This window comes from Anabrus simplex, chromosome 1 (genome assembly GCF_040414725.1).
Source record: "Anabrus simplex isolate iqAnaSimp1 chromosome 1, ASM4041472v1, whole genome shotgun sequence".
Lineage (NCBI taxonomy): Eukaryota > Metazoa > Arthropoda > Insecta > Orthoptera > Tettigoniidae > Anabrus > Anabrus simplex.
The window spans coordinates 593075147-593101829 of record NC_090265.1 but is presented as its reverse complement, the minus strand read 5'-3'; the positions used below and the strand labels follow the sequence as shown (position 1 = coordinate 593101829).

The 26683-nt window shown below is 38.1% G+C and overlaps 1 protein-coding gene across 6 annotated transcripts in view; it reads right to left on the bottom strand.

The window, feature by feature from the left end:
• Window positions 1-266: 266 nt before the first annotated feature.
• The window catches only part of LOC136857173 (GPN-loop GTPase 2), a 126504-nt gene continuing 100087 nt past the window's right edge, over window positions 267-26683 (bottom strand). For all 6 annotated transcript variants that reach the window (XM_068225084.1, XM_068225083.1, XM_068225085.1 and 3 more), the window contains 2 exons: window positions 798-993; window positions 267-596 (listed from right to left, as the gene is read on the bottom strand). In XM_068225084.1, the coding sequence (XP_068081185.1) occupies window positions 356-596; window positions 798-993 (437 nt within the window). In that variant the 3' untranslated portion in view covers window positions 267-355. The remainder of the gene's footprint in view (window positions 597-797; window positions 994-26683) is intronic.

Genomic DNA, 26683 nt, shown 5'->3' with positions numbered 1-26683 from the left:
TATGAAGTTGTTGAGTGTGTCCTTGCCTTTTCTTTTTGTCTCCTCTTCCTGCACTGACCTGTCATTGTTTTCCTTTTCATATCCTGCCTTTCTATATGTGACATGACTTGACACATGTTTGTTCCTTTTGTAAAAATTATAGAAATGTGTGTACTTTTGTTAAATATAAAGGAAATAGCTTGGAAATAAAAGTTTAACAGAAGGGTATACATAATTTATGCATGCTTATCTAAGATAATACGGTACAGCATAAAAGAGGATGTATCAAATGTTTGGAAGAAAAATTTTATTACAAAAACAACCATGGAACAAAACAAAATCCAATCAGTATAAACACAGTTACATGGTCATATACTTAAGAGTACACATCTCTATCTGCGCCAATCCGATCATGATCAAACTCTGCTCCAACGGCACACGCTAGTAATGACTGAACACTCTGCTGTTCTCCAGAACCAAAGATGTAGCCGTTTGCTTTATCTACAGCATTCTTCACTCTCAGAAGGCTGTTTTTATCACTGACATTAAGTGGAATAAAGGACACTAGACTGTAGTCTTCAATCAAAGACACTAGGGCTGCATTTAGCTTCTCGTGTCTGCAACAGAAAGTGAAAATTATTGAACTTTTCTGCTTTCTTTCTGTCTGGATCAAAAGGGCTGTAGAGATCTCACAGTTCACAGGCCTAGGAAGGAGGTGACAAAAATCAGACATTGGTTACAATTCTACTCTATACCAAAATAAAATATAGGCCTATTGGAAAATGAAAATATTAGTAACATTCTCAAGTATTACTTACTTTCGAGTAAATGGGTCTTCACTTAAGCTTTCCAGCAGGTAGTTGAGATCTAAAACTTCTGTGTAGAAGTCTAAACCAAACTGTAACTTACTGCTGTATTTACTCAAGAGATCTATTTTCGACAAGACATTAACGTGAGGCAGTCCAAGTTGTAGCATAGCTGACAGAGAGAGGAGAAGAGTCGATATGAATTTACCTGCAATTAAAATCCACTACATTACTGTCCTGTTAAATATTTCCTTTCATTATAATTAATGTAGACTGAGTGACGAACATGATAGAAAGAAAAAACAAAGAACAAGCTCTGGACAAATGACAGCTGACTAACCCATTAAAGAGATTATTATTGGTTTTATGTTTTATGGAGTTGCCGAGGTGGTGGAATTTTGTTCTGAAGGAGTTATTTTACATGCTAGTAAATCTACCAACATAATACTGATGTATTTGAGCACCTTCATATACTACCGAACTGAGCTGGGATCGAACCTGCCAACTTGAACTCAGAAGACCAGCATTTTACTGTCTGAGCAATTCAGCCCGGCAGAGGAGAAAATCTCACTGGGATTTTATGTAAGTAGGGTAACATCCTATTTCACAGAAAATTTACTGGGCATGCTTAGAAGCTTTTAAGCAAGCCTCAGACATATGGTAGTGATCGAGTTCCACTACCATTTGACAAGCCAGGGGCTTCTTGGAAAGAACTTGGTGAACAAAATGGAATGTCATGGAGAGCTATTAATGTCAATATGGCTTATGAGAGAAATAAATAAAGTAGAACTGGCTGAGTCAGCAGTCTGGATGTGTTGGGAGTTACTGTTCTTTGGGTAGGGGAAGATAATGAAGGAGAGAGAGATTATAAAGTCTTCTTAATAGGAGTTAAAAGACAAAGGGCAGAGTGTGGGGAGGGATTGTTCATTACGAACAAAATAGCATGCAATATAGTTTTTGTTAGACATGTAAACGAACAGATTTATATAAATTTAGCAGTTGGAGGAATCAGGGAGAAAACAGTTTCAGTGTCTTCACCATGTAAGGGAGCACATAATGATGAAGTAGATATAAAGAAGCACCAAGTGACAACTTACCATAGTCAGGGTCAACAACAAGGACAGGATAGTTGTAATGAGCAATTTCAATGCAGGAATTAGAAAGAGAACTGAAGGATATGAGAAAGTGATTGGTAAATATGGGGTAGTATGGAAGCTAATAGGAATGGGAAGTGTTTATTGGACCTCTGTGCTAGTATTCATTCTTCATGTATAAGGCTATTCACTGCTATACATGGGAGGGTAGGGGCACCAGAGCCATAACAGACTGTATTATAACCGACTTTGAATTCAGGAATTGCTTTTGTTATTCCTCTATTATTATTATTATTATTGTACTGGAGGTACACCCGGCCCGCGCATTTAAATGAAGCGTCTTGGAGAATGCCATCTAAAACTTGCAACAACTAGTGCAAGAAGTTTGGGCATTTCTCAACAGATGTCGCTACAATAAAATGCCTTGCCCTCTGGGGTGAAGATTAACTATTAAAATTCAAGAGTAATTTTCCATGTAAAGGTTTCCTAAACTGGGATATTTACTGTATTTTTTTTTTTTTAAATATATCTTACGTTCAACAGTTATCAACATTTCTATCTCTACCTATGATGTTGGCCAATGAAAATGTTTCTATATTTATTTTTCATCCAATTGAAATTTTCTGGTATTTATTTTATCCAATCAGAATTGGGGATGTTTCGGGCCTTAGCCCAGAGTTTTCTGGAACTTTCCCCTCTACTATAAAAGATGGCACTTTCAGGACCAAGTTGTCTTAGTGATCGCTCCAGTCTAGAGTGTGTTTATAAAGGAGGTGGGGGCACCTCGTCTACATTCGGGAGGTCTACCAGCTCAAGGTAATGGCAGATTCAGTATAACCATGCGATAGTCTTTGAAAACTAGCTCAAAGAGAAGGTTTTCACTTAGTAATGTAACTTTTCTTTTCTCCAGGGTAAATTTCAAACTTTAAATGTAAATTTTAAAAATATACCAATATAAATGGTCTGTTATTGGACTTTATAAATTTACCAGCTAACTCATTCCTGGTTGCCAGCGTTTCGCCCCCGTGTGCTAAGTTGGGCTCATCAGCTGGTACACAGCACACCCACCAAGATGCATGGCTAGTGCATACCGTGGAGGCCACTGCATAGGCCACCCGAAGCCACCGGCAGCGCCAATGCACCATGTCTCATTACCAAAAATTTCAGGTTCCCTATGGGAATCAACATCTGTATCAATTAAAACTAGTCGAAAGAACTTAACCGAAATCGGGGAATAGAGAGTGAAGTACCCTTTCGAATTCCCTTTTACTTGGCTTTGGATGCGACTATGATTTTGTGACCTTTTCTATGTTATAATTTCCGTAACTTAAATATTCTCTTCATCTAGTCACCTCAGTAGTATAGGCTTAGCCTCTGTAACGTCAAGCGACAAGCCCAAATAGGTTTTAAAAAAAAATGCATTTAATGTAAATTTCTAGGAGCGCAAGAGATCGCCTCCTTTTCATTTTGGTTTTTGGGCCAGTAAGTTAACCTTTTGTTTTTACCAAAGGCCTTGTAGAATGGGTACGTACTACCCCTGTTACAATCAATGTCATTCCTTTTCATGTTAAAGATACCAGACTGTTGAGCTATTATGACAGTGAAATTTTGTAAAATATAGGTTGTGCCTTTTATAGGCCTGGAAATTGTTGGAAATAGGTTCCTGTTTAAATTTATAGAGCAAAGATGCTCTTCTTATTAATGTAAAGGTTGAATAGTGCCTTTGGAAATCCAGAATGTTATAAGGTTCGACGAGTTGTGAAAAAATGAAAATGAAAACCTACAACCTGTTTTCCAGTCATTGACCGGGTCAGGGAAGGAATGAATGAATCATATATAGGCTGTTAGTACGATAGGGTCACCACTTCCAAAGCCGGAGAGATGTCTCCTAGATAATTTTGTGGAACAAAGGTGCTCTTGTAAGACATATTATTGAATGGAGCAGTGGTCACTCTTGTCACATTGGCAAGGTTGGAGCTTCAAGCTCGTATTGTTAATTAATGTTGATTAATTGTTCTATGAATTTATAATAATACTTCTCGAGATCATTGTTGTACCTGAGATTTTGCTATTCGCTTAGCGAATTGTTTTTGTTAAAAGTTAACATCTGAAAAGAGGAAAGAAATAAAACTGCCAATTTTAAGTTTTAAATCAATCTTTCAATTTTTGCATATCCACCCATTTATGCCCACAGCTTCTTTCACCTCTGTAAACCACGGTATCCCCATAACAAGTGGTAGCAGAGCGTGGTTGAATGGGTCTGGATAAAGCCCCTTTTGATGGCTACTCATAGAAATCGATACCGCACTCTAAAAATTTTCTTGGTTGCTGGAATTTTCCAAATTTTGTTATGTTTTCCATCACTATGTCTAGTTCTCGCGAAGTCTTTGCACCTGGGTACCTGTGCAAGGAGGAATTGATTTACAAACTTCTAATTAGGAAGGTCCAGTCTGGTGGCATGGTTGCGGCAGATATTGCCAAACTTAAAGAATCATTAGTGTTTCCCATTTGTATCCTAGTGTTTGGGGAGAAAGACATTGATGAGGCTCTGTCCACTATCACTGACAATACCACTGATCTAGCGTCTGTTGTTAGTTTCTTTGAAGTAAGCGATCCTTCGACTAATCAACTTAAGGGCAGAAGTACATGAAATGCCCTAACTTACCATAACATTTCTCACTATTATCTATTATAATATTAAAGATATAAATGCACAAATTTTATCATGTAAAGTCAAAGCTTTGCTAATTTTAATGGATTGCAATTAATAGTATTTAGACTTCTAGTTTCTTGTAAGGAATTTTTTGAATTTGAGACATTTTTCAAGGTTTCATTGAAACTTGTTGTCATGTTGGTACACATTACTACTGATGTATTGGTACCACTGCTTCCAAATTTTCACCACACATTCATAGCTGCATGAAACTCTTGAAACTCTAGAATTTTAACATTTGATAAATATTTATGTTGTTAGTTATAAATTAAAATTTAATCTTAAAATATTGTAAGTTTTAGAAAAAAAAAAACTATTTAGAAGCAACATTACAAATTCTAGAGTTTTAGTATCACAGTACAGTCATAAATGGGTGTGCAACATTTAATATCCCTAGGTAGAGTAGTTTAAGAGCAATGTGTACCTAAATGTTAAAGAAGAAAAAAAAGAGTTGTCGGGAAACTGCAGTCAAAGTTTGTGCTTCACTCACACCTGTCTCAGAACATTCCAGGACCATATTCTTGCTGCTGGCTCTCCTCATCTTCTCTCTTCCTTTTTCTGTTTCCTTTTTGAATTCTACAATCCTTACTGGATTCTGCACTTGCTTTTTGGGATTTTTTCACATGGTCACTGTCAAAGACCCTCATCGCCTTCAACATGTTTGCCCCAGGCTTGACACCCATGTCTTCAAGGACATATTTTCTTGACATCATGCCCTCACTGAAACATATCACTGCATCCAATACACCGATTTGAAGGGTTCTGAAGCCTACAAATTCAGTTTTTGGAATGCATTGCCAGATACAGTGATTAAAACTTCCATTGACATTCTGTGTGCCACCATGTAAACATTTAGACAACAGAGTGTCATCACTAAGTCCCTTATATACAGATTTTATGGCATTCAAAACAGCCAATGGAAGTGATTTCTTGTGGTGGTATTTAGGCCCCCTGCCTTTTATCTCTGAAAGGCGCACCACGAATCCACACCTTCTGGACACAGATCATATCTTGGTTCTTCATCTGTTGACATTTTGAGGTATAATGTTGCTTTTATGGCTTGTTTCATTGCTTGGAATATCCTGTATTTCTTCTTATAGCAAGCCCAAAATACAGCTGCAGCTTATCAATTTCTGCATCAAGTAACCTCCCTCGATCACTGATGGGCTTACCATCAGAAAGTTTCTAATTACCCAAATTTTTCTTCAGCTTCCTAAACCTAGTCCCTAACCTCTTCTGCACATGGCCAACACACTCTTTTTCAATTTTTACATTGTCCCCATATAGTTTACAGTCATTTACTTTTATTACTCCTTTGGAATCACCATCACCCAGGTACTTAAAATATCTCAAACCTCGCTCACACCAAGAATGTTTGAACATTGCCACAGCACCTGCAGCCTCCATGTTACCACTAGGCCCAACAAAATTCTTTTCAAGTTTATGATTATTCTGGGTTACAACCATGGCAGTACTTTGTCAGGCATTCTACATCCAAGACTTTCCCAGAATCTTCAGATGTTATACTTACAACACCATTCAGTGATGTATGACTAAGTTTTTGCCAGCTTCCATCACAACAACAAGCTTGGCTTCTTTAGCCGCATTTACCATACAACTCAAGGAAAAATGTTTCAATGAATATAAAATTACGTTGTTGGCTTTGACAAATGTAGTTGATGGAGGTGGCAGGTTCATCATAGAACAAAACACCTGTCCTGATTTCCTACCTTTCCCAATACACCTCATTGCATAGGAAAATTACCTTGTAAATTCTATTTTTATTCACACTTTATGACATAGATGAATGTTCTGATTTACAAATACAGCATACTAGAAGATTTTACTTGCAAGGCCTCTTCTACAGTTTACATCTACAATCTTCACACAATTGACATTTTGACAGTTCTTACACAGAACATGGTTCTGAACCAAATCAGATATAACATCTAAATCTAATATTACGATGCCACCAGAAGTATCATTTTCTTCCTTTTTCCTGTTTTCCTCTGAAAGATAACTAATCTTTCTCTTTGAAGCACTTGAAACATGTGAGTCTATTGTTTTTGTGGGAACATGAATTATTGTCTTGCACTGGACTCAAACTAACAATGTATTTTTCGTTTATCTGTTGCCTTTATGGTGTTGTTTCCTATTGAAATTCTTAATTCGTGGCATATAAATACATGTTTCAAATACCACAGATTCTACTAGACGTTCTAAGAATTACAATTCACAACTTTTGGAGTAGGTTTACTTCATGTAATAACAAAAGAAACCATGTTTCTTTCACTGTGTCTATGTGCATTCTTTTGTTCACAACACGCAGGAGGTATCAACTTCTGAAACGAGCCATCTCACAAGATCCTCGTACAATAGGTAGAGAAATTATGACTTATTGACTAAATATGTCAATAGTGGAGTTTGAAAAGTGGGGCATGGCAAAAACAAGGCTTTACATTATTCTTAATTTCTTTGTGAAATCAAATAAAAATACATATAAATTATACATTTTCTTGTTCAGGAAGGCACGCTTTTCAAATTAAGAGAAAAAAAAAATAAAATGGAAATTTCCAACCTGTTCACGTACTTCTGCCCTTAAGAGAGTTCAGGCTAGACTGTTCCATTTTTACAATAGGGCTAGGGACCTATTGTGTCTAAAATTGAAGGATGATCATGCTAAAGAAGCTAGTAATTTATTGGAACACCTGTCTGACATGTCTAATAGGGCTACTCAACAAATGTCTACCTCATCGGAACAAGTAGTGTCTGATCTTTTAAAACAACTTCCACCTTTCTTTATGAGTAATGCTGTGTATGAAACCTCTCAATATCCAATGCCGTCACCTATTATTTCGCCAGGGTTTAGCAGCTTGCCTCACCCCTTAGCTATGTTGCTTAAGGGCATCTCCAAATTTTCAATTAATTCAACTAACGAGGTGATATCCTTTTTAAGATTCCTAGTTCAATTTAAATACCATGCTTAGGCTTTTGCCCTGTCTCAAATTATTTAACCATATTCTGAAGGTGTCCTCTCGGACAAAACTGTGAAAGCAATAGCTGAGAGATGTTCTATTGAAGATTTCCATGTCCATCTTTTGGCTAACTTTATTCCAGCTAGAGCAATGTCATCCCTACTACACAAGTACTACTTCCGAGTACAGAGGTTGGATGAGAACTTGGCTGATTTCATCCAAGATATTAAATTTTATAGGAGGGTATTTGCTCTCCATTTTCCTGAAGATCAAATTGTGTAAACCATTGTCGAAGGAATTTCTCCAGCTTATAGGTCGTATTTATGTTTTCCTTCTCAACCTCAAACCTTCACCGAACTAGAGGCAATGTCAGTGTCACCAGAGGGAGTGAGGTACGCTGACATTTTACGACTCGCCAGGGAGCCCAGTCCATCATCTAACAGTTCTCGGCCACCAACTCGCCGAACCTTCCCCACACGCAAGTGTTATGCGTGCGGATCGACTGAACACCTCAGGAATAACTGTCCTTGGTAAAATCTAGTGGAACCACAAATGGAGCAGGTCTGTCCCAAGGTTGTTTTAAGTAGGCGTCGCTTTTCCATCTAGCAAAAAATTGCACTTTACTTAATAGCACACCTTCCTGTTCAACTTCTAGTGCTGCCTCCACTAACTCAGACGATAGGAAGTGATTAGTGTCATAGGCTGAGTCACAATGTTCAGCTCCCCGAGGATTAGCCCCCGTTACATCAGGCAATGAATCCTTCAAGGAAGAAAAATGGACACCTACAACCTGTTTTCCAGTCAGTGACCGGGTCAGGGATGGAATGAATGAAGCCCCCCTGTTGCAGCAAGGATAGGAATTGTGCCGGCTGCCGAAGCCTGTCGCACTCCCCTGGGGCAATGATTAATGACTGACAGACGAAATGAAATGATATTGGAGAGTGTTGCTGGAATGAAAGATGACAGGGAAAACCGGAGTACCTGGAGAAATATATGTCACGCCTCCGCTTTGTCCAGCACAAATCTCACATGGAGCGATCAAGAGTTGAACCACGGAACCCAGCGGTGAGAGGCCGACACGCTGCCGCTTGAGCCATGGATGCTGTCTTCAAGGAAGAAAGCTCCTCTAATTTATCATCTGAAGGTTCTAGGGCAGGACCATCCAGCCAATGCGCTCTGAGCGCGCACTGGGCAGTGAGACTTGCACTCCTTCCCCTACCACCACTACAGTGTGGCAGCGAGGAGACCTGAGACAGACGGACGATGTTCGGACCGCGCTGACTAGACACGTATGTACAGTCATGCGTCCGACGGCTTTTGTGGGTTTTACAAGTTATGAATAATAATAATAATAATAATAATAATAATAATAATAATAATAATAATAATAATAATAATAATAATAATGTTATTTGCTTTACGTCCCACTAACTACTTTTTAAGGTCTTCCGAGAGGCCGAGGTGCCGGAATTTAGTCCCGCAGGAGTTCTTTTACGTGCCAGTAAATCTACCGACACGGGGCTGTCGTATTTGAGCACCTTCAAATACCACCGGACTGAGCCAGGATCGAAACTGCCAAGTTGGGGTTAGAAGGCCAGCGCCTTAACCGTCTGAGCCACTCAGCCCGGCTACAAGTTATGAATCTCATTATAAAACCATATTGGATTTCAGAATAAGAAGTTATTATATTAATGAAAACCACCTTTCCAATATACAATAGTCCTTTATATTTAGGATAAATCCATTAATAGATATTACAAGTAGGACATGTTTCGCTCATTCTTATTGAGCATCATCAGCTAGAGATAACTTAATCCATGGTGGGTCAGGGCCCTGATCCTGGTATATAGCGAAAAAATGTTTAATATTACATTGATAAAATATGAATTTTAACAATTTAAAAATAATCAATAAGATTATATTATGTCTATTAAAACAAATATTGATCATTAAAATTGCTTAAAATGTATGTACCGAGCTCAATAGCTGCAGTCGCTTAAGTGCGGCCAGTATCCAGTATTCGGGAGATCATGGGTTCGAACCCCACTGTCGGCAGCCCTGAAGATGGTTTTCCGTGGTTTCCCATTTTCACACCAGGCAAATGCTGGGGCTGTACCTTAATTAAGGCCACGGCCGCTTCCTTCCTACTCCTAGCCCTTTCCTCCCTCATCGTCGCCATAAGACCTATCCGTATCGGTGCGACGTAAAGCAAATAACAAAAAAAGTAAGTGGAATGAATGACATGAAAATGTTACTATAATATGTAGCGATTAATTGTTCGTATAAATCAATGATCATAATAATCTTCGCTCAATGGCATTAGACTGTTTGTGATTAAAAACAGTTATTTACATAAGGGTGAGAGCTCTTGTAATGAACTATGATGTTGTTTCATAAAATAAACATGATGAGGAATGCTAAAATCACATATATTGGTTGAAAAACGAACTGCACTGATGGATAAAATGTCGTCTGGATCGGCGTAAATAACCTTATGGGACTTCCTCGCGTTGTGTTTCAAACATTTTGTGTAGTAGTTAGGTTGCTATTCCTTGTTTTATTTCTACTGCGGGTGTTTGAGGTGATATTTACTTAATTTGGTGTGTAATCCCGCGTAGTATTAACATCATACTTCAACAATGACTGTAACATCTGCTGGTTTAAGTCAAGGGTTTTGGGCAGCCCTAGCGCAAGATGTTTGGGCCCTTGTGTTATCTCATTTCCCATTGTTGTTTTATCTCTGGTGCTTGGCCGTTATGTAACTTACTATTATTGCGTCTGGTATCGGCCGAGATAACAGCATCTTGTTCGTGCTCCGTGTGGATGACAATGCATTGTTTTTCTTCTCATGTCATACTTTGTTATTCGATCTCGGTGTTGTGAAGTTAACTGGCCCTTTCTATTTTAATATGTTTTGGGCGTCTTATTTATCGCCCTAGCCTTCTACTGATTCTGCGATTTTATATATTTTTTTATTTGGGCTATTCTCCTTATTATGTGGATCTTGTGTGATGACATTGGGCTGAGATTTGTGTTCCCTTGTGTTTTAACGTGATGTGTTGGGCGTCCTTATTTATGTGGGTATTGTGGGGACTTAACCTCCGTTGGGTGCTGTCAGAGGCCCTTTATTTGCCATACAACCCATTTTTCTGGTGTTAATCTTAAATTTTATGTAGATATTTTCAAAATGTGTAAGGTAAGGAGCTGGTGCACCAGTGTAGCTTGGGGGAAATGTAATGAATTTATTTACTTCAGAATTAACCTTATTTACATGTAGATTATTTATTTTATGTGAATTTATTATTCTTTATCACCTTATCATTATTTTCAGAATTTTTCTTTCTTTTCATAATTTAGTGTAATGTAAATTATTATTTATTATATTTTTATTTTATTTTTTTGAAAACATTGGTGTCATTTTGATGTTTTGCCTGGTAGTTCCTCGATCCCCTCCTCTCCTTCCTTGTTGGGTTGGTTTCAGCACTCTTCCTTGTTTGTTATGAATTATGGCTCCTTTTATATTTATCGTGTATGCACGTCCCTATGACGCATGTCATTTAGTTAAATTGTTAGGGGCGTTGCACAATCATTTCTTCATTCCTGTTTGCAAACAAGCATTTTAAAAGTAAAACAATAATACTTACAGAAGAGTGCTGCTTGACATTTTCTTTCAATTCTTCCAACTTCGATTGGTGACTGGCGTCCGTCAAATCACCGTAATCATCCCTGTGGTTGGCACTGTAGTGCCGTTCCAAATTGTGTTTTTTAAAAATAACATAAAATATGATGTTCATTCATGACAACTGCGAAACTGATTTAGTTACACACTGTCAACAAAGCGCATTGGACTAGACTAGCGACTGATCGATCAACTGCTCTCTTCGGCGCGGTGGGCAGACCGCTCACTCAGCCAGCCAAGCTCCTCCCACCACTACCGAAACTACCTTCCCCCAAAGCACTCAGAGCACTGGCTTAGAGCGCGGCCAGAGTGCTAGCGCTTGGAGAGCGCTATATGGATGGCCCTGCTCTGGGGAATGCCTTAGAACTGCTTCTGAGACCCCAGGATACGTGCCATTTCTGAAAATTGAGGTAAATAATGAACCTGTCACTGCGCTATTAGATTCATGAAGCGTTACCTCCATAATTTCTGAGGAGTGGTACTCTAAATTGAAAGCCTGTTGTAAATTTTCGGACTATTGTTTGTCTTCTATTAAATGCGTTTCGGCAAATTCATCACCGTTAGAAATTTTAGGCTTCATTTTTGCTAAAATCCGTATTTTGTAATTTACTTGGAAAATTAAGTTGTTTGTGGCTAAGCAGTTGTCCTGCCCTGTAATATTGGAGGTCGATTTCATGTCTCGTTCTTGTTTTGTGAACGACCTTCAGAGCAAGGCGTGCACATTCAAATTTCATAGTAATGTTAATATTCCTCCTTTGAAATGTAATTCTGTGTCATTTTCATCTATTTTGCCTACCCAGAGTGAGATGTCATTAGATCTTAGGCATCTACCTGAGGACCAAGCTGAAAGTATTCGAGAGTTGTGTCAGTCTTTTTCTGACGAATTTTCAGAAACCCTTGGCGTCAGTGACCTAACTGAATACAAGATTGAGGTAACGGATTCCATTCCTGTAAGATTTCCTCTATATATATTATCTCCACCTAAAATGAAGGCTCTTAAAGAGATCATCGATCAAAAGTTAAAGGACGGTATTATTCAACCCTGTGTCAGCGTATATATCACCCATTTTTCTTGTACCGAAACCCAGGTGGTTTCAGGCCTGTCATTGATTACAGGGCTTTAAACCATAAGGTCGTATCACAATCAGTGTCCCTTCCTGATCTTCATTCATGTTTTTCATGGTTTCATAAGGCTAAGTTCTTTACCATCTTAGATCTTAACCAAGCCTATAATCAGGAAGTTCTTAATCGCCTTTGTAAGGCTGGGTTGACTGTCAAGTTATCTAAGGTAGCTTTTCCTAAGCCTTCTATGTCATTCTTAGGGCATATTGTGTCACCCGATGGTGTTGCTATTGACCATTCCAGCATGCAGGTTGTTCGTGCCTTCAAGCCGCCTAAGGACCTCAAAGGAATTGGTAGGTTCACAGGCATGGTAAATTTCTTCAGGAAATTTATTCCTAAATTTGCTAATAGGGCGGCGCCCCTAAACCTACTTCGTAGGCAAGGTGTCAAGTTCGAATGGGGGTCATCGCAGCAAGCTGCTTTTGAAGATCTTAAGTTAACTCTCTGTAGCGCCCCAGTATTAGCCATGAAATTCATAGTCCAAACCGATGCCTCTTCATCTGCTGTTGCTGGTCCCCTTCTTCAAGAAACAGAACTCGGAAGGCGGCCTATTGCCTATGCGTCTAGGACCTTTTCGGCCCAAAAAGCCAAATACTCCATCTATGAATTGGAAGGACTTGCAGTCTTGTTTGCCTTGGAAAAGTTCTGCCTTTATCTGGAGCATGTCAAATTCGAATTAGACACAGACAACCAAGCTTTAAGTTGGGTTTTAGCTAGGCCTCATGGTACCGGATGTATTGCTCGTTGGGCTATCAGAATTTCAGCCTTTCAATTCGACGTGCGACACATTCGAGGATCAGAGAATGTAGTCGCAGATGGATTAAGCTGCATGTTTTCTAGAGACATTGAGTCCAGTGAACAGGAGGCCAGTTCTTCTCCTCCCATTCCCATACCTTCTTGTGTTAGTGCTATATTGACTGATGCCCCTATGTTGTATCGTGATATCGAGAAATATCAGCAGGAAGATCCAGTGTTGGCTACTATAATGGAAACCCTTTCTTCTGGGGAACATGTTGTCCCTTACATACTGAAGAATGGGGTTCTGTGCTGCCCTTTGAGGCACGATCAGAAAATGAAAGTAGTGGTTACAGCTGTTCTTGTGCCCATGATCTTCAAATATTATCATGAGACCCCATTAGTGGGGCACTTAGGCATCTTCAAAACCAGACAGAAGATCAATGTTTATCTGGAAGAGTATGGACAGCGAAATCAGAGAAATGGTTAAAGCTTGCTTGCTTATTAAGCCCACATTGTTGACTAAGCTAGGGCTACTGTCATCGCATCAAGCAACCCGCCCCATGGAGCGTTTGTATATAGACTATGTCGGACCTTTCCCTTAATTGAAGGGTAATGGGAATAAATTCATCCTTGTATGTGTAGATGGCTTCACTAGATTTTCAAGGTTATTTTTTGACTAAGCTGGCTACCGCTCAGTCTACCATTTCTTGCCTTAATACTATCTTTGCTTCTTTTGGTCCTTGTCAATATATAGTTTCCGATAACGCTAAGGTATTTACATCCAATTTATTTCAAAAATTTTGTTTTCCATATCACATGTAACTACTTCAGCTTATTAACTTCAATCATCTTTGGCTGAGTGTGTCAATCGTAATCTTCGATCTGCTTTGATAGCTTTTCACCATGAAGATCATTCTACAGTAGGTGGGATACTTCTCTACATTTGCTATCTTTTGCTATAAATTCGGCTGTTCATGAGTCCTACAAGTTCACTCCTGCCTCTTTCATGTTTAAGTTTGTTCCCAACATGCCGTTGTCTAATCTTTGGTCCATCAATGAGATATTGCCAGAGACAATAATCCCAATAATATCAGGGATGTGTGGAAGAAGGCTAAAAGTAATTTTAAGGCCTCTCATGAAAAAGTTATGGAGAGATATGATCGTGGACGGAGGCCCACGAATTTAAGGGTCGGAGATCACGTCATGGTTAAGAATTTTGTACCTGCGGGCAAGCTTGCCCCCAGATATCATGGGCCATGTATTATTTTGGATTTCTCAACACCGGTCACACTTTTGGTGAGCAACCTGGCTACTGAGAGGATATTTAGGGTTCATTTTTCTCAAATTAAACCTGTATGAAACCTCTTGTTTTGCAGTATAGGCCACTTAGTGTGGCAGTGAGGAAGTAGTTACATTTCTTTCCTTAACCGCTTAGAATCTTAAAAACTATTATTTTGTAAGGGTTATGAGGAGGCCTTTGCCCTGCCCATGTGCATCTATGGAATTACCTTGTTGCTGTATATCATCCTGCAAAACCCTTCCTCTCCGGTAAAAGGTTGCTTTTCTTCTGTTGCTACTCTGCTATTACCTTTCCCCTGCCTCCGAAACCAAGCCTGCAATTCACACACTCATCCTTGATGCAGCCCGCCTCATCTGAACCTATTAATACATGTGATAAATATCATTTTTGATCCGTACTAATGATATTTGATTGGAATAATAACAATACGTTAATTTATTAATTTGACCACCTAATCAATATAATAAGTCTTGTCTTTGTTGATTTACATTGGTATTTTAACTAAAATGGTACATGTTTTGCCTTGAATATAGGCATCATCAGCCATTGCCTTAACCTTGAAACCTTTGTTCATTTTAATTATAATAGTAGCCTTCTAATGTCAATATTGCAAACACTTTCACCAATTGTAAACTCCACACTCATTGCAATATCTTTAAAACCAACATTGTACAAATCTTTTACTATATGTTAAATTTAGTTCAAGTCTCTCCAAGGTTTTTAAAAAATTAGTTTTATTTTATTTATATGTAAATCAGGTGCCTGATTTTATTTCAAGGTCACCGGTGTTGAACTTGAGGGGGTGGAGGTCTGTACCGGAGGTATACCATGGAGAATGCCATCTAAAATATACAATTTGCAACAACTACTGCAAGAAGTTTGGACATTTCTCAACAGATGTCGTTACTATAAACTTATGTCGTGCCCTCTTGGGTGAAGATGAACCATTAAAATTCAAGAGTAATTTTACATGTAAAGGTTTCCTAAGCTGGAATATTTAGGGTTTTCTTTAAAATTTTTATGTTGAACAGTTATCAACACTTCTATCTCTGCCAACTTAAGATGTTGGCCAATGAAAAATATTTATTATTTTTATTATATTTATTTTTCATCCAATTGAAATTTTCTGGTATTTATTTAATTATCCAATCAGAATGTGGGGTGTGTTGGGCTTAAGCCCAGAGTTTTCTGGAACTTTCCCCCCTACTATAAAAGCTGGCACTTTTACAACCAAGTTGTTTTAGTGATCGCTCCAGTCTAGTGTGTGTATATAAAGGAGTGGGGGCGCCTCCTCCATCTTCGGGAGGTCTACCAGCTCAAGGTAATGGCAGATTCAGTATCACCATGTGAGAGTCTTTGAAAACTAGCTTGAGGGGAAGGTTTCCAGTTAGTAATGTAACTTTTCTTTTCTCCAGGGATAAATTTCAAACTTTAAATATAAATTTCAAACTAGTCGAAAGAACTTAACCAAAATCGGGGAATGGAGAGTGAGGTACTCTCTCGAATTCCCTTTTAATTGGTTTTGGAGGTGACTATGATTTTGTAACCTATGTTGTAATTTCCGTAACGCAAATATTCTTTCCATCTAGTCACCTCAGTAGTATAGGCTTAGCCTCTGTAACGTCGGGCCACAAGCTGAATTAGGGTTTTTAAAAATGTATTTAATGTAATGTTCTAGGAGCGCAAGAGATCACCTCCTTACCATTTTGGTTTTTGGACCAGTAAGTTAACCTTTTGTTTTTACCAAAAGCCTTGTTGGATGGGTATGTGCTACCCGTTACAATCAATGTCATTTCTTTTCATGTTAAAGATACCAGACTGTTGAGCTATTATGACAGTGAAATTTTGTAAAATGTAGGTTGTGCCTTTTATAGGCCAGGAAATTTTTGGAAATTGACACTTAAGTGTAAATTTATAGGTTAAATGGTGCCTTTAGAAAGCCAGAATGTTATATGGTTCGGAGAGTTGTCTCCTAGATAATTTTGTGGAGCAAAGGTGCTCTTGTAAGAGATATTATTGAATGGAGCAGTGGTCGCTCTGGTCACATTGGCAAGGTTGGAGCTTCAAGCTCGTATTGTTAATTAATGCTGTTTAATTGTTCTACAAATTCATAATATTACTTCTCGATATTCTTGTTGTACCTGAGATTTTGCTATTCGCTTAGTGAATTGTTTTTGTTAAAACTTAACATCTGAAAAGAGGAAAGAAAAAAGGGGGAAAAAATGAAACCGCCAATTTTAAAGGTTCAAATCAATCTTTCAATTTTCGTATATCCACCCATTTATGCCCATACCTTCTTTCACCTCTGTAAACCATGGTATCTCTGTAACAATTATTACTATTGTTATGGGGTTATCCGTGGAGCAGAAAGAGGTGAAAGAAGTGCTGGTGGTGAATGGGTCTAACTACGATATCAAAAATTTAATTAAAACTTTAAACGGTTATATTTCTTTTCAAAAAACAAACTTAACGGTATTTCACTTAGTGAAATAACAACATGACAGGTACAAATAGCAATCTTGAAACAAGAATTGGAAAATCCAACAATCGGTAATTCACAATTTTTGAGCTTCAGGCTCCAAATTTACAATTGTCGCAAATGTTGTGTTAGTCAGATAAGGAGCGATATCTCCCCAATACACAGTGTTCACGAGTACTAGGCTCCAACAGTAACAATTTATGGCCTTCCAAAGGTACCCATCAATATAACAAGAATTTCAAAAAAGAGCTTACATGCTGTCCGACATGAATCAATTTCTAACAGCCAGCTTAAGGCAACATTACAAAATTCTTATAATCTCTGGCCTCTCTAGGCGCAATTAACAATTAACAAAAGTTAGTGCACAGGGGTATCTAGTACCCAACCTACTTGGCCTTCGTGGAAAAAGAATAACATGTTAACACATTGGAGACCGTGTCTTAAGGTGGCATATGGGCAGGCAGACCGCCATATTTTGAAGGTTTTTAAAAAATTGTAGAAAATAGTAGGTAGGTTGCAATTGTATTACGTATATATTATCAAAAAATTAAAAGTGTCTATTCTACAGATTAAAAAGTTGCATTAAGATCTATTGAATACTTTTCACATTACATATTTCCCAACGGTATGCCTTTTGCAACAAAAAAAAAAAGTCTGACAAAAAAGTCTTACATATAATGATCTTGAGAGTGGAATATTTTGAATCATTCAGGGATACAAAGTGCTACATAACACATTGGATACCACCAGCATGTCACTTTTCTCGTTACTTTCCCATTTTCCGCTTTTCCTTTTTATCTGCACAGGCTTTGCAAGTGCATCCAAATCACCAAAATTACTCGGCGAATGCGAATCAGTCCCTGCCTTTGAATTATCATCGCTTGCGTCACTTCATTCTAAATTAATCTCCAGTCATATGAAGATCATGAAACATTAGCTAAATAAACTACAAAGTGCAAAATCACACCTGGGTGGAACATGATAGAATACCTTCATCACTAACATGAGGTTTGAAATCAGGGTTTAGATCTGAATCATTTACCTCTTCTTCTGAACCACTGTCATCAAAAATCTCTATAATTCCACTTTCATTCAATGATCCAATCATGATAGCAGAAACAAAACGCAGTCTAAACACTTCGCACAATGTAATAAAAACTCCGAAAGCGCGCGCTTTGAACAGCTGGAAGCGTGGCTGGAAGCATGGAGTGTAGAAGCGAACTCGATCAAAAATAAGCTGCTGTAAGTTCAAGAAAACGACAGAGGACACGAACGCACGGTATAGCTGTTATATATATATTTTTTAATTGGTAGGTATAGTTTCCGCCCAATTCTCGTCGTGGCTGCGTTGACAATATAACAAATTAGCCTCGGGCGCGGTCAGTCTGCGCTGTTACCCTACCCCGATACACACTTGGGCTCGGTCTCTAATGTGTTAAATTAATGGTCCGAACACAAAATGAACGGAGGCATATACTTGCACTCCTAGATAATGAAGAATAAAATCTTAACGGGGCTCTCAGCCCAGTGATACAGGGTCTAATCCAAAGCTACTGAGGTGACTTGAATGAAGGTTAATTTAATACATTACAGGAAAGAAAAACAGTTACTAAATCGTAGTCACCTCAAACCAGGTTGAAGGGGAACTCGAGAGGGTAACTCACTCACTATGCCCAATTTACAGTTAAAGACTATGAAATTTTACATTAGCTGAACGAAAATTTACATTTTAGAAAAGGTTGGTTACATAGTTAGAAATTTGAACCTTCCCCTCGGATAAATTTAACACACCCACTCAGAAAGACGACGATCAATAGACAAGGTAGCCAGAAGAGCCTCAGCTTATATACCTGAGGGGATTGTTCGAGAAGATTCTGGACTAATCCGGACACACCCTATCAGTTTTATTGACAAATTCAAAAGTTACACCCAAAAAGCAACAAGAAGCTTGTGATAGGGTGAAAAATAATTACAGAAAATTCCAATTGGCCAGATTCAAAACTGACGGAACGAGAAGGAAGTGTTGCAAACTTTGAAATATATACAAAAAAACAAATGAAAGTTATTATACTTGAGAAAACCCATAAACACAAAATTTCTTTCAAAAACAAATTCTTTTGCCTTGCACCAGAGTGCATGACCTCCGTTTTTGTAATGACATCTATGGAGAAATGTTCAAACTTCTTGAAGTAAACAAACACAAAGGAAATAAATCCAGTCACTTTAGGCAACTTCACAATAACACAATTACTAAATACTTCAGTAGTGACATCTTCTGATTAATGTCCCAACTTCATGTAGTAGCAATTTCACGTTTTGTTCGATAGAGAGGGTTCTTTATTGGCACTTCTTTTGAATGTGCGGAGTTGAGGTATACCTCCCGGTACAATTATTATTATTATTATTATTATTATTATTATTATTATTATTATTATTATTACTCACAGCAGAAATGACAAATAGAAGGGCTATAGTGATTTCAGACAAATTAAGAAAATTATGATCGGAATGAATGAAAAGTACTATCACAAGAACGAAACAGTACTATCTTCAAAGAGAAAGTGAATGTGGAACAACATGAGTGGTCCAATGTGGGTGGCCAAGAAAGTTTTCATAATTAATAGCATATTGGGTAAATCAGGTGAACCCATTGTAAATCCTACAAAATCTGAAAATCTTCACAATGTAGCAAGAAATCTATCTGCTGAAGTCACAAACAATCAAGTTCATAGGAAGGAAACCAATAGTAGTAGTGAAATTACTCCTGAAGTGGAAAGGATGGTAAATAAACCACATAATCATAAAGTAGCAGGAATAGATGAAATGAGACCTGAAACTGTGAAACAGAGTGTGAAGGCAGGGATGCTAATGACTTTACATAGCACAGACACAGGTAGGTCTTATGGCGATGATGGGATGAGACAGGGCAAGGCCTTAATTATGGTACAGCTCCAACTTTTGCCTGGTGTGAAAATGGGATACATGGGAAGCCATTTTCGGGGTTGCCAACAGTGGGGTTCAAACCCACCATCTCCTGAATGCAAGCTCACAGCTATGTGACCCAAGCCACAGATATCTTGCTCGGTAAGGCAGAGATGTCATGGCTTCACAGAGTAATAGCATGGAATGTGTGCAAGGTATCTTCTGATTGGACAAAAGCAGTAATTGCACCTATCTATAGGCAAGGGAACAGAAAGGATTGCAACAACTGTCAAGGTATTTCACTCATCAGTATTGTGACCGTTCGTGGGACGCCTAATTCGGAGATGATAATAAATTTTATAATTCGCTCGACTAGAATTCAGTGGTTTACATGATCCTCCACTCAGGGCATGGCCCTTCGGAAATAAAGCGGTCTCATCCTATCAATAATTAGTCTGATAATGATCTAACATCAGTTTCAAGATAATAAGTTCACTTAAATTAAGCATAAATGAAAAGTTGCAATGAGAAATTGGAAGTATAATAATTTTAATAAAATGAAATTAACTGACTACAATTGAACAACTGAATATGCAACGTAAAAAAAAAAATATCTTTGTGCATTAAAAGAAACAAGTCCATCTTGAAAAATAATTGTCAGTCATTAAGTTAAAATCTCATCACTATGCAACACTGATTCATTTAAATAAATATAAATTAATATAATGGAAAATCAGCAATTTCAGTCTCTATTCGTTCATCTTGTTTGTTCATTTCTGACGTATTACTAGACGAACCTGTCCTCCCTGCTCTACTTTTCTTATTACTTCATTATAATTACCTAACTAACTGAATAATAACTTGAATTTTCTAACAGCGCATGATAAACACCGAAAATCCATCAAATACATAAAAATATTAGTGTTCCATAATCAATTAACTGCATGTCTCCATCCAACCAATGGCATCATGTGGCTGCACCTGAAATAAGGTACTAACTACTGACATAAATAAGAAAACTATCAAATGCTAGACGATCTGCGTTGCACCGGCTCCACTCCATCCTGCTGAAAATACTTCTACAGCGCTAACTTACTACATCTAGCAATACCACAAGTTGATCTACATTACAGGTGACACTAATCTTGCAATCTAATTATCGTTCGAGTAGCTTGTCGAAGATCCTACTCGTATATTCGTAAATACATTCCGCTACCCATGTGATACCAAATTAAACTCAAGTCAGCTCGCATGCCTAACCAAACTCTTCGAAAAGCATTCAATCAACGCTACGAAACACGCTCATCTAATAAACTCAAATATACGCGGCGGAAATACCTCTCAATAATACTATCCTAACCATTGGCCATCTCAAAGAATTAAATTACTACCGCAATTCACCACTCAATAAATCATTCTCTACTTATACCGTCAACTATACCTTTAGATGACCCTACATATTTTACGCCACACAATGTCCGCCACATAATGAGAACAATCATCATTCCCTACATAAATGAGCTAAATATCTTGAAGAGCTTCACTATTATTCATACAACCATCACTGAATCGATCCGCAAAACATATCACAACACTCCGCGGAATTATACATTATTATAAGATCACCTCTTCAAATATCTCACACATCAGCACATGAAAACTTACCTGTGGCATTCAAGATCACACACGCTTCATAGCTGTTCCACTAACACGGAAAACAACGCAGGAAAGATCGCCTAATCCTAGTATTCACCAACGGAAAACGATATTCTAATATACGCAGTAGCATTACATGACGTTACCAACACCGTTAGCACGTTAGAGCATTCAAGTTATTTCACTTTACATCACCTGTGTGACATTTAAAAAAGATCTACTTCTACTATAAGCATCTACAAGTAAACAAGAAGGGCAAGGTTCGACTACTCATCTGACTTCTTCGCTTCTCCATAGGTATTGGTAGTTAGGTTATTTTTTCAGCCATCTCGTCCATTTCGGCAGAGTGTGGATCCACCAGGATCCTACTGGTTTACTCGGACATCTCTTCTATATGGACTTTCTTATTCACAAATATAGGCAACATCTTGAGTTCAACCTGAAACTTGAACAGAATAGTTAGAGCGAATTCGTACAGATTTATTAATCCACTGTTATAGATTAATACTGGCCTGTGTAAATTTGTATCGCTCAATGCTATACTTAGTTTGTTAACGTTATTTCGGCCTCAACTTCTCAAATTTTTAAGAGCTTTAATTCGCATACAAGAGCTGAGCTCTCTATTTGCTTCACGATCCTTTTTGTACTACTCAAGAATTGACATTAAAACAAATTCAAACTTCATTATTTCAATAATAATAACGAGGCTGCTTTCCATAAACTACATAACTACGATCCTGACTTCTTTACATATGGTTTTTGACATCGAGGAAACGTTATCACAGAGATTCACAAAGGAACACATGCTACCCTTCTTTATTCTTCTCCACTTGAGATACGTCACACCACACGCCTGTTAGATAATTGACTGTATATAATTCCGGCTCAATCCATGGCCTCCTTGACGTCTGTTATACTAGATGTAATGTTTGGCCTATCTTCTTCTCAGCTGTTACTGCAAATATTTATTGATACCCGCTTGTGACTACACTGTTCTTCACGCGGTCCGATGTATACCACGGGGTTTTGAGCTTGATCTATCGATTCTCTACCATAAGATCTACTATCAATTCGCGAGTTGTGTCGGCTCATATCTTACGAATATATAAATTCGCCGTGCATCAACAGTTTATTTTACATCCATACCGTCCATATGCAGCTATCATACTTATGACCTTCAATGACTCCCTGACATGTAATTACGCGTCATTGGAAGGTCATAGTATACTAGGCAAGGTGTTCACTGGTATTTTGGAAAGGAGTGCGATCAGTGGAAAAGAGTAATCTGGGTGAAAGTCAGAGTAGTTTCAGTCCACAGAAGAGTTGTCAGAATTTCAGTATGTACAAAAAAAAAAAAAAAAAAAAAAAAAAAAAAAAAAAAAAAAAAAAAAAAAAAAAAAAAAATTAGACACTTGTGTTTTGTTTCGTAGAACTAGTGAAGTCATATGAGCGAACAAAAAGGAAATCCCTTACTGAGGAATTATGGTAATAGGGGAGGTTATTACTGGCAAACAAAGGCATTTATATTGATCATTGGAATGCATCGAGTACTGATGGTAGAATGAGTTTTTGATTCATTACAGAGGTTAGACCTTTTACATTTCTTGTTCATAGTTTACATGGGTCATTTACTGAAAGGTATAATATGACAGGGAAGAATTCAGTTGGGTGGGAATGTAGTAAACAGTTTGGCCTATGCTAACAACTTGGTATTCATAACAGAATGTGCTGAAAGCCAGCAATCTAATATCTTGGGACTTGAAAACATGTGAAGTAAGTATGGTATGAAAATTTGCATTTCCAAGACATAACTGACAGAGGGAAGAAACCTAAGAGAATTACTGCGTTTACATGCAGGATTCAGATCGATCTGAGTACACATCCCGTATTGAAAACGCCATGTAAACGGGGACTCAGTTCAGATTGAGTTTCAAGGTCGATACGGTAAAATCTGGGATCGTATCGTACTCAGTTCGAATTGAGTTCCATGTAAACGCGGATCGTACCGAGATCGTATTGAAAACAACTGCGCACACACTCCATGTTTATTCGGTCGAAAATTATGTTCAAATCGATTCTGTGCCTTCGACTGACAATTGTTTTTTTAAAGGGCGCGATACTTGTTGTTGTTGTTGTCAAAAGCAGAGGTTAGTGACCAACAGAGTTTCAGAGTTTCGTGAGCGCTAAAAGTAAAGAAAAAGTGAATTTTCATTTAAGTACTCGTTGTTATCATTATTCCCTTCTGATCTTTATTTAATAACATCGTTCAAAAATGTCCATCAGCCGAAATGTGTGGTCGACTGGAGAAGTCCAGGTTATGCTGGAAATTTTCAAGGAAAAGGAAATCCATAAACTCTTCGATGGTAAGAGGTTTAAGAACAGTGAGATATATAAGTTGGTGCAGCAAGAAATGGAAAGGAGAGGCTACACTACAAAAAATGCTGAACAGATAAAAAACAAGTGGAAAAGCTTGAAGTCAGCTTATAACAGCTGCTTGAAAGACAGAAGTAAAAGTGGTGCGGGCAGGACGGAATGTGAATTTTTTGACATTCTGGACGAAATTTTAGGGTGCCGTCCATGTGCTTCTCTGGAGGGGTTGGATACTGCAGATCATAGTTTAGGCCTCTTGCAAGAAGAGTGTCCCCAGCCTGTGGAGATTGAGGTACATCCATCTGTTAATCCAGACGAGTTGAATATATTAATTCACTCTCCCGAAAGCAGCATGTCATCAACACCATCACGTGAGATGTGTGAAGATAGGCCTCGCCGCCCTTTGAAAAGGAAGGCAAAGGACTCTGGAAGCTCTGGAAGTAACATTGATGAGTTCATAAAGAAGCAACATGAATTCATGAATGAATTCTTCAAGAAACAGGAAGAAAGAGAAGAAGCTGCTAGCAAAAGAAGAGCAGAAGAGCTCCAAACTCTTCTTTCTGCTTTCACCTCTGCAATAACTTCAATTGCATCTGTGCCACCACATTTTCCCTACCCCTACCCTCTCTTTTCACAACAGGCTGCCCCCTTCAGTTTCCCAGACCAACAACCTGGCCCCTCTACATCAAGAACATCTCATTTTCCAGACCATCATCCAGGCCCCTCCACATCACAAACTCATGATGACAAGGAAACAACAGACTGTGAGAACACAAAATCTGACAGTATGTGAGAACATTTCATGTTTTCAGAAAATACAGTAAATGTACTGGTATTGGTTGAAAGGAAATTTATTGAATGCTTTCTGTATTAATCCATTGTAATTTATCTAATGGCTTCATTAAATATTATAATTAGACCATACATTTTAATCTTCAATTTTTCTTCAGAAGTAAAGAATTAAACAAGTTAGTTACAGCATAAATTATACTACAGTAAGAGGTATATACACCAGTCTTTGTCACTGTACCAATAATTGACATTTTTTAGTATTTTGAGCTATAGTAAGCATAGAGTCTCCTTGGCCACATTGAATTCAAGGGAAATTTCAAGTTTCATTCTTTCTGAAGTCAGCTGCAATGATGTATGTATTCATTTCAATGTTTATAATGGAGGGAAAATTGTCATAGTAAAGGTACATCAAGAGCAGTATTCTGCATACCAGTACATCTAAAGGAAAAAGTTAAGGTAAGCACTTCTATTAAATAGCTTTACTGACAAAATTGCAATGAATCACTGAGAAGTTCAAAATTGTTAGTGCATCAGAAGGTTACAAGTAAAGAATACCATGATCAAAACTGAACATCTAAACCACTGTAAGCTTCTTAAGGGGGGTGTCAATTAATGGGTCATTCATGTTACTGTGTTCGTCTTTGACATGCCCCATCAGTCACTGGGACGTGACTTTTTAACAAAGATATAGACATAATAATGAACAGAAATGCCTTTTTATTGTATTTTATCTATATGTGAAAATACATTTCAGTGTTATTTCTCTCTAGTGTTAGACACCATGTCAATGATTGGCTCAAACTGCTGTCAATTATTAGTACCATTGCCACTGATGCTTCCACGGTCCATACTTATAGACTTGATACTGTATAGGCTTTCGAGCTTATGCCGTGTCAAGAAAATAAGGTGAAATTCTTTGTTTCGCAGAGAACTGTGCTCTGTCACCAGAAGAAAATCTCGACTGTCTGCAGCTGACTTCAGAAGCCTATCTCATGGACAGTCAAGATTTTCTTCTGATGACGCAGACCACAGTTCCCTGTGAAACATAAATAAATTCACATTATTTTCTTGACACGGCATAAGCCCAATAGCCTATACAGTATCATGTCTATTAGTACCATTGTTTGAAGTTACAGACATGGAGCCTGAACTTAATTTCTCAGTCAGTCTAATGGCACAGGCTGTTGAACAAGTGAAAGCAGGCTTGCCAGTAACAGCAGCAGCCAAACAATTCAATGTTTCTTGAACAACAGTTATCTATACAACATCTGGTAAGAGCCCAGAAGCATGCAGAATCGGATCAACCATAATTCTAACTGCTAAAGAAAAAGTAGTTATGGCGAAGGGTTGTTGTCAACTGCCAGATTACAGTATCTGGTCACGAAAGAGCAACTTCCAGGGCAGTATAGAACATCTGATTAAAGAACTGAAGAGATCTAACCTTTTTACCAATGGCAGGCCAGGCTGAAAGTGGTGTTCTTCCTTTCTCAAAACACACCCTGAACTAAGAGAACAAAAAATCTCACTGCTTCAAAGGGAAATGTCACATGTAAGGGTTTATTCAACTGAGAATAATCTCCTTCACATCACAAATGATCAGACATGTATATTTAATTCCGATGAGAGTGCTTTTCTTTTCTACAACCCAAAGGAGACAGAGTTATCACTCACTGTATTAGTTCTCATATTTTGTTTCACTGTTCATTTACAGGTAGGCCTACCTAATGATTTGTTTAAAATTGCTAGTTTTTTTTTTTTTGCTATGGGCTTTACGTCGCACCGACACGGATAGGTCTTATGGCGACGATGGGAGAGAAAAGGCTTAGGAGTTGGAAGGAAGCGGCCGTGGCCTTAATTAAGGTACAGCCCCAGCATTTGCCTGGTGTGAAAATGGGAAACCACGGAAAACCATTTTCAGGGCTGCCGATAGTGGGATTCGAACCTACTATCTCCCGGATGCAAGCTCACAGCCGCGCGCCTCTACGCGCACGGCCAACTCGCCCGGTAAATTGCTAGTTAGGCTATAAATAACATTTGATTATATCGTAACATCTGCTG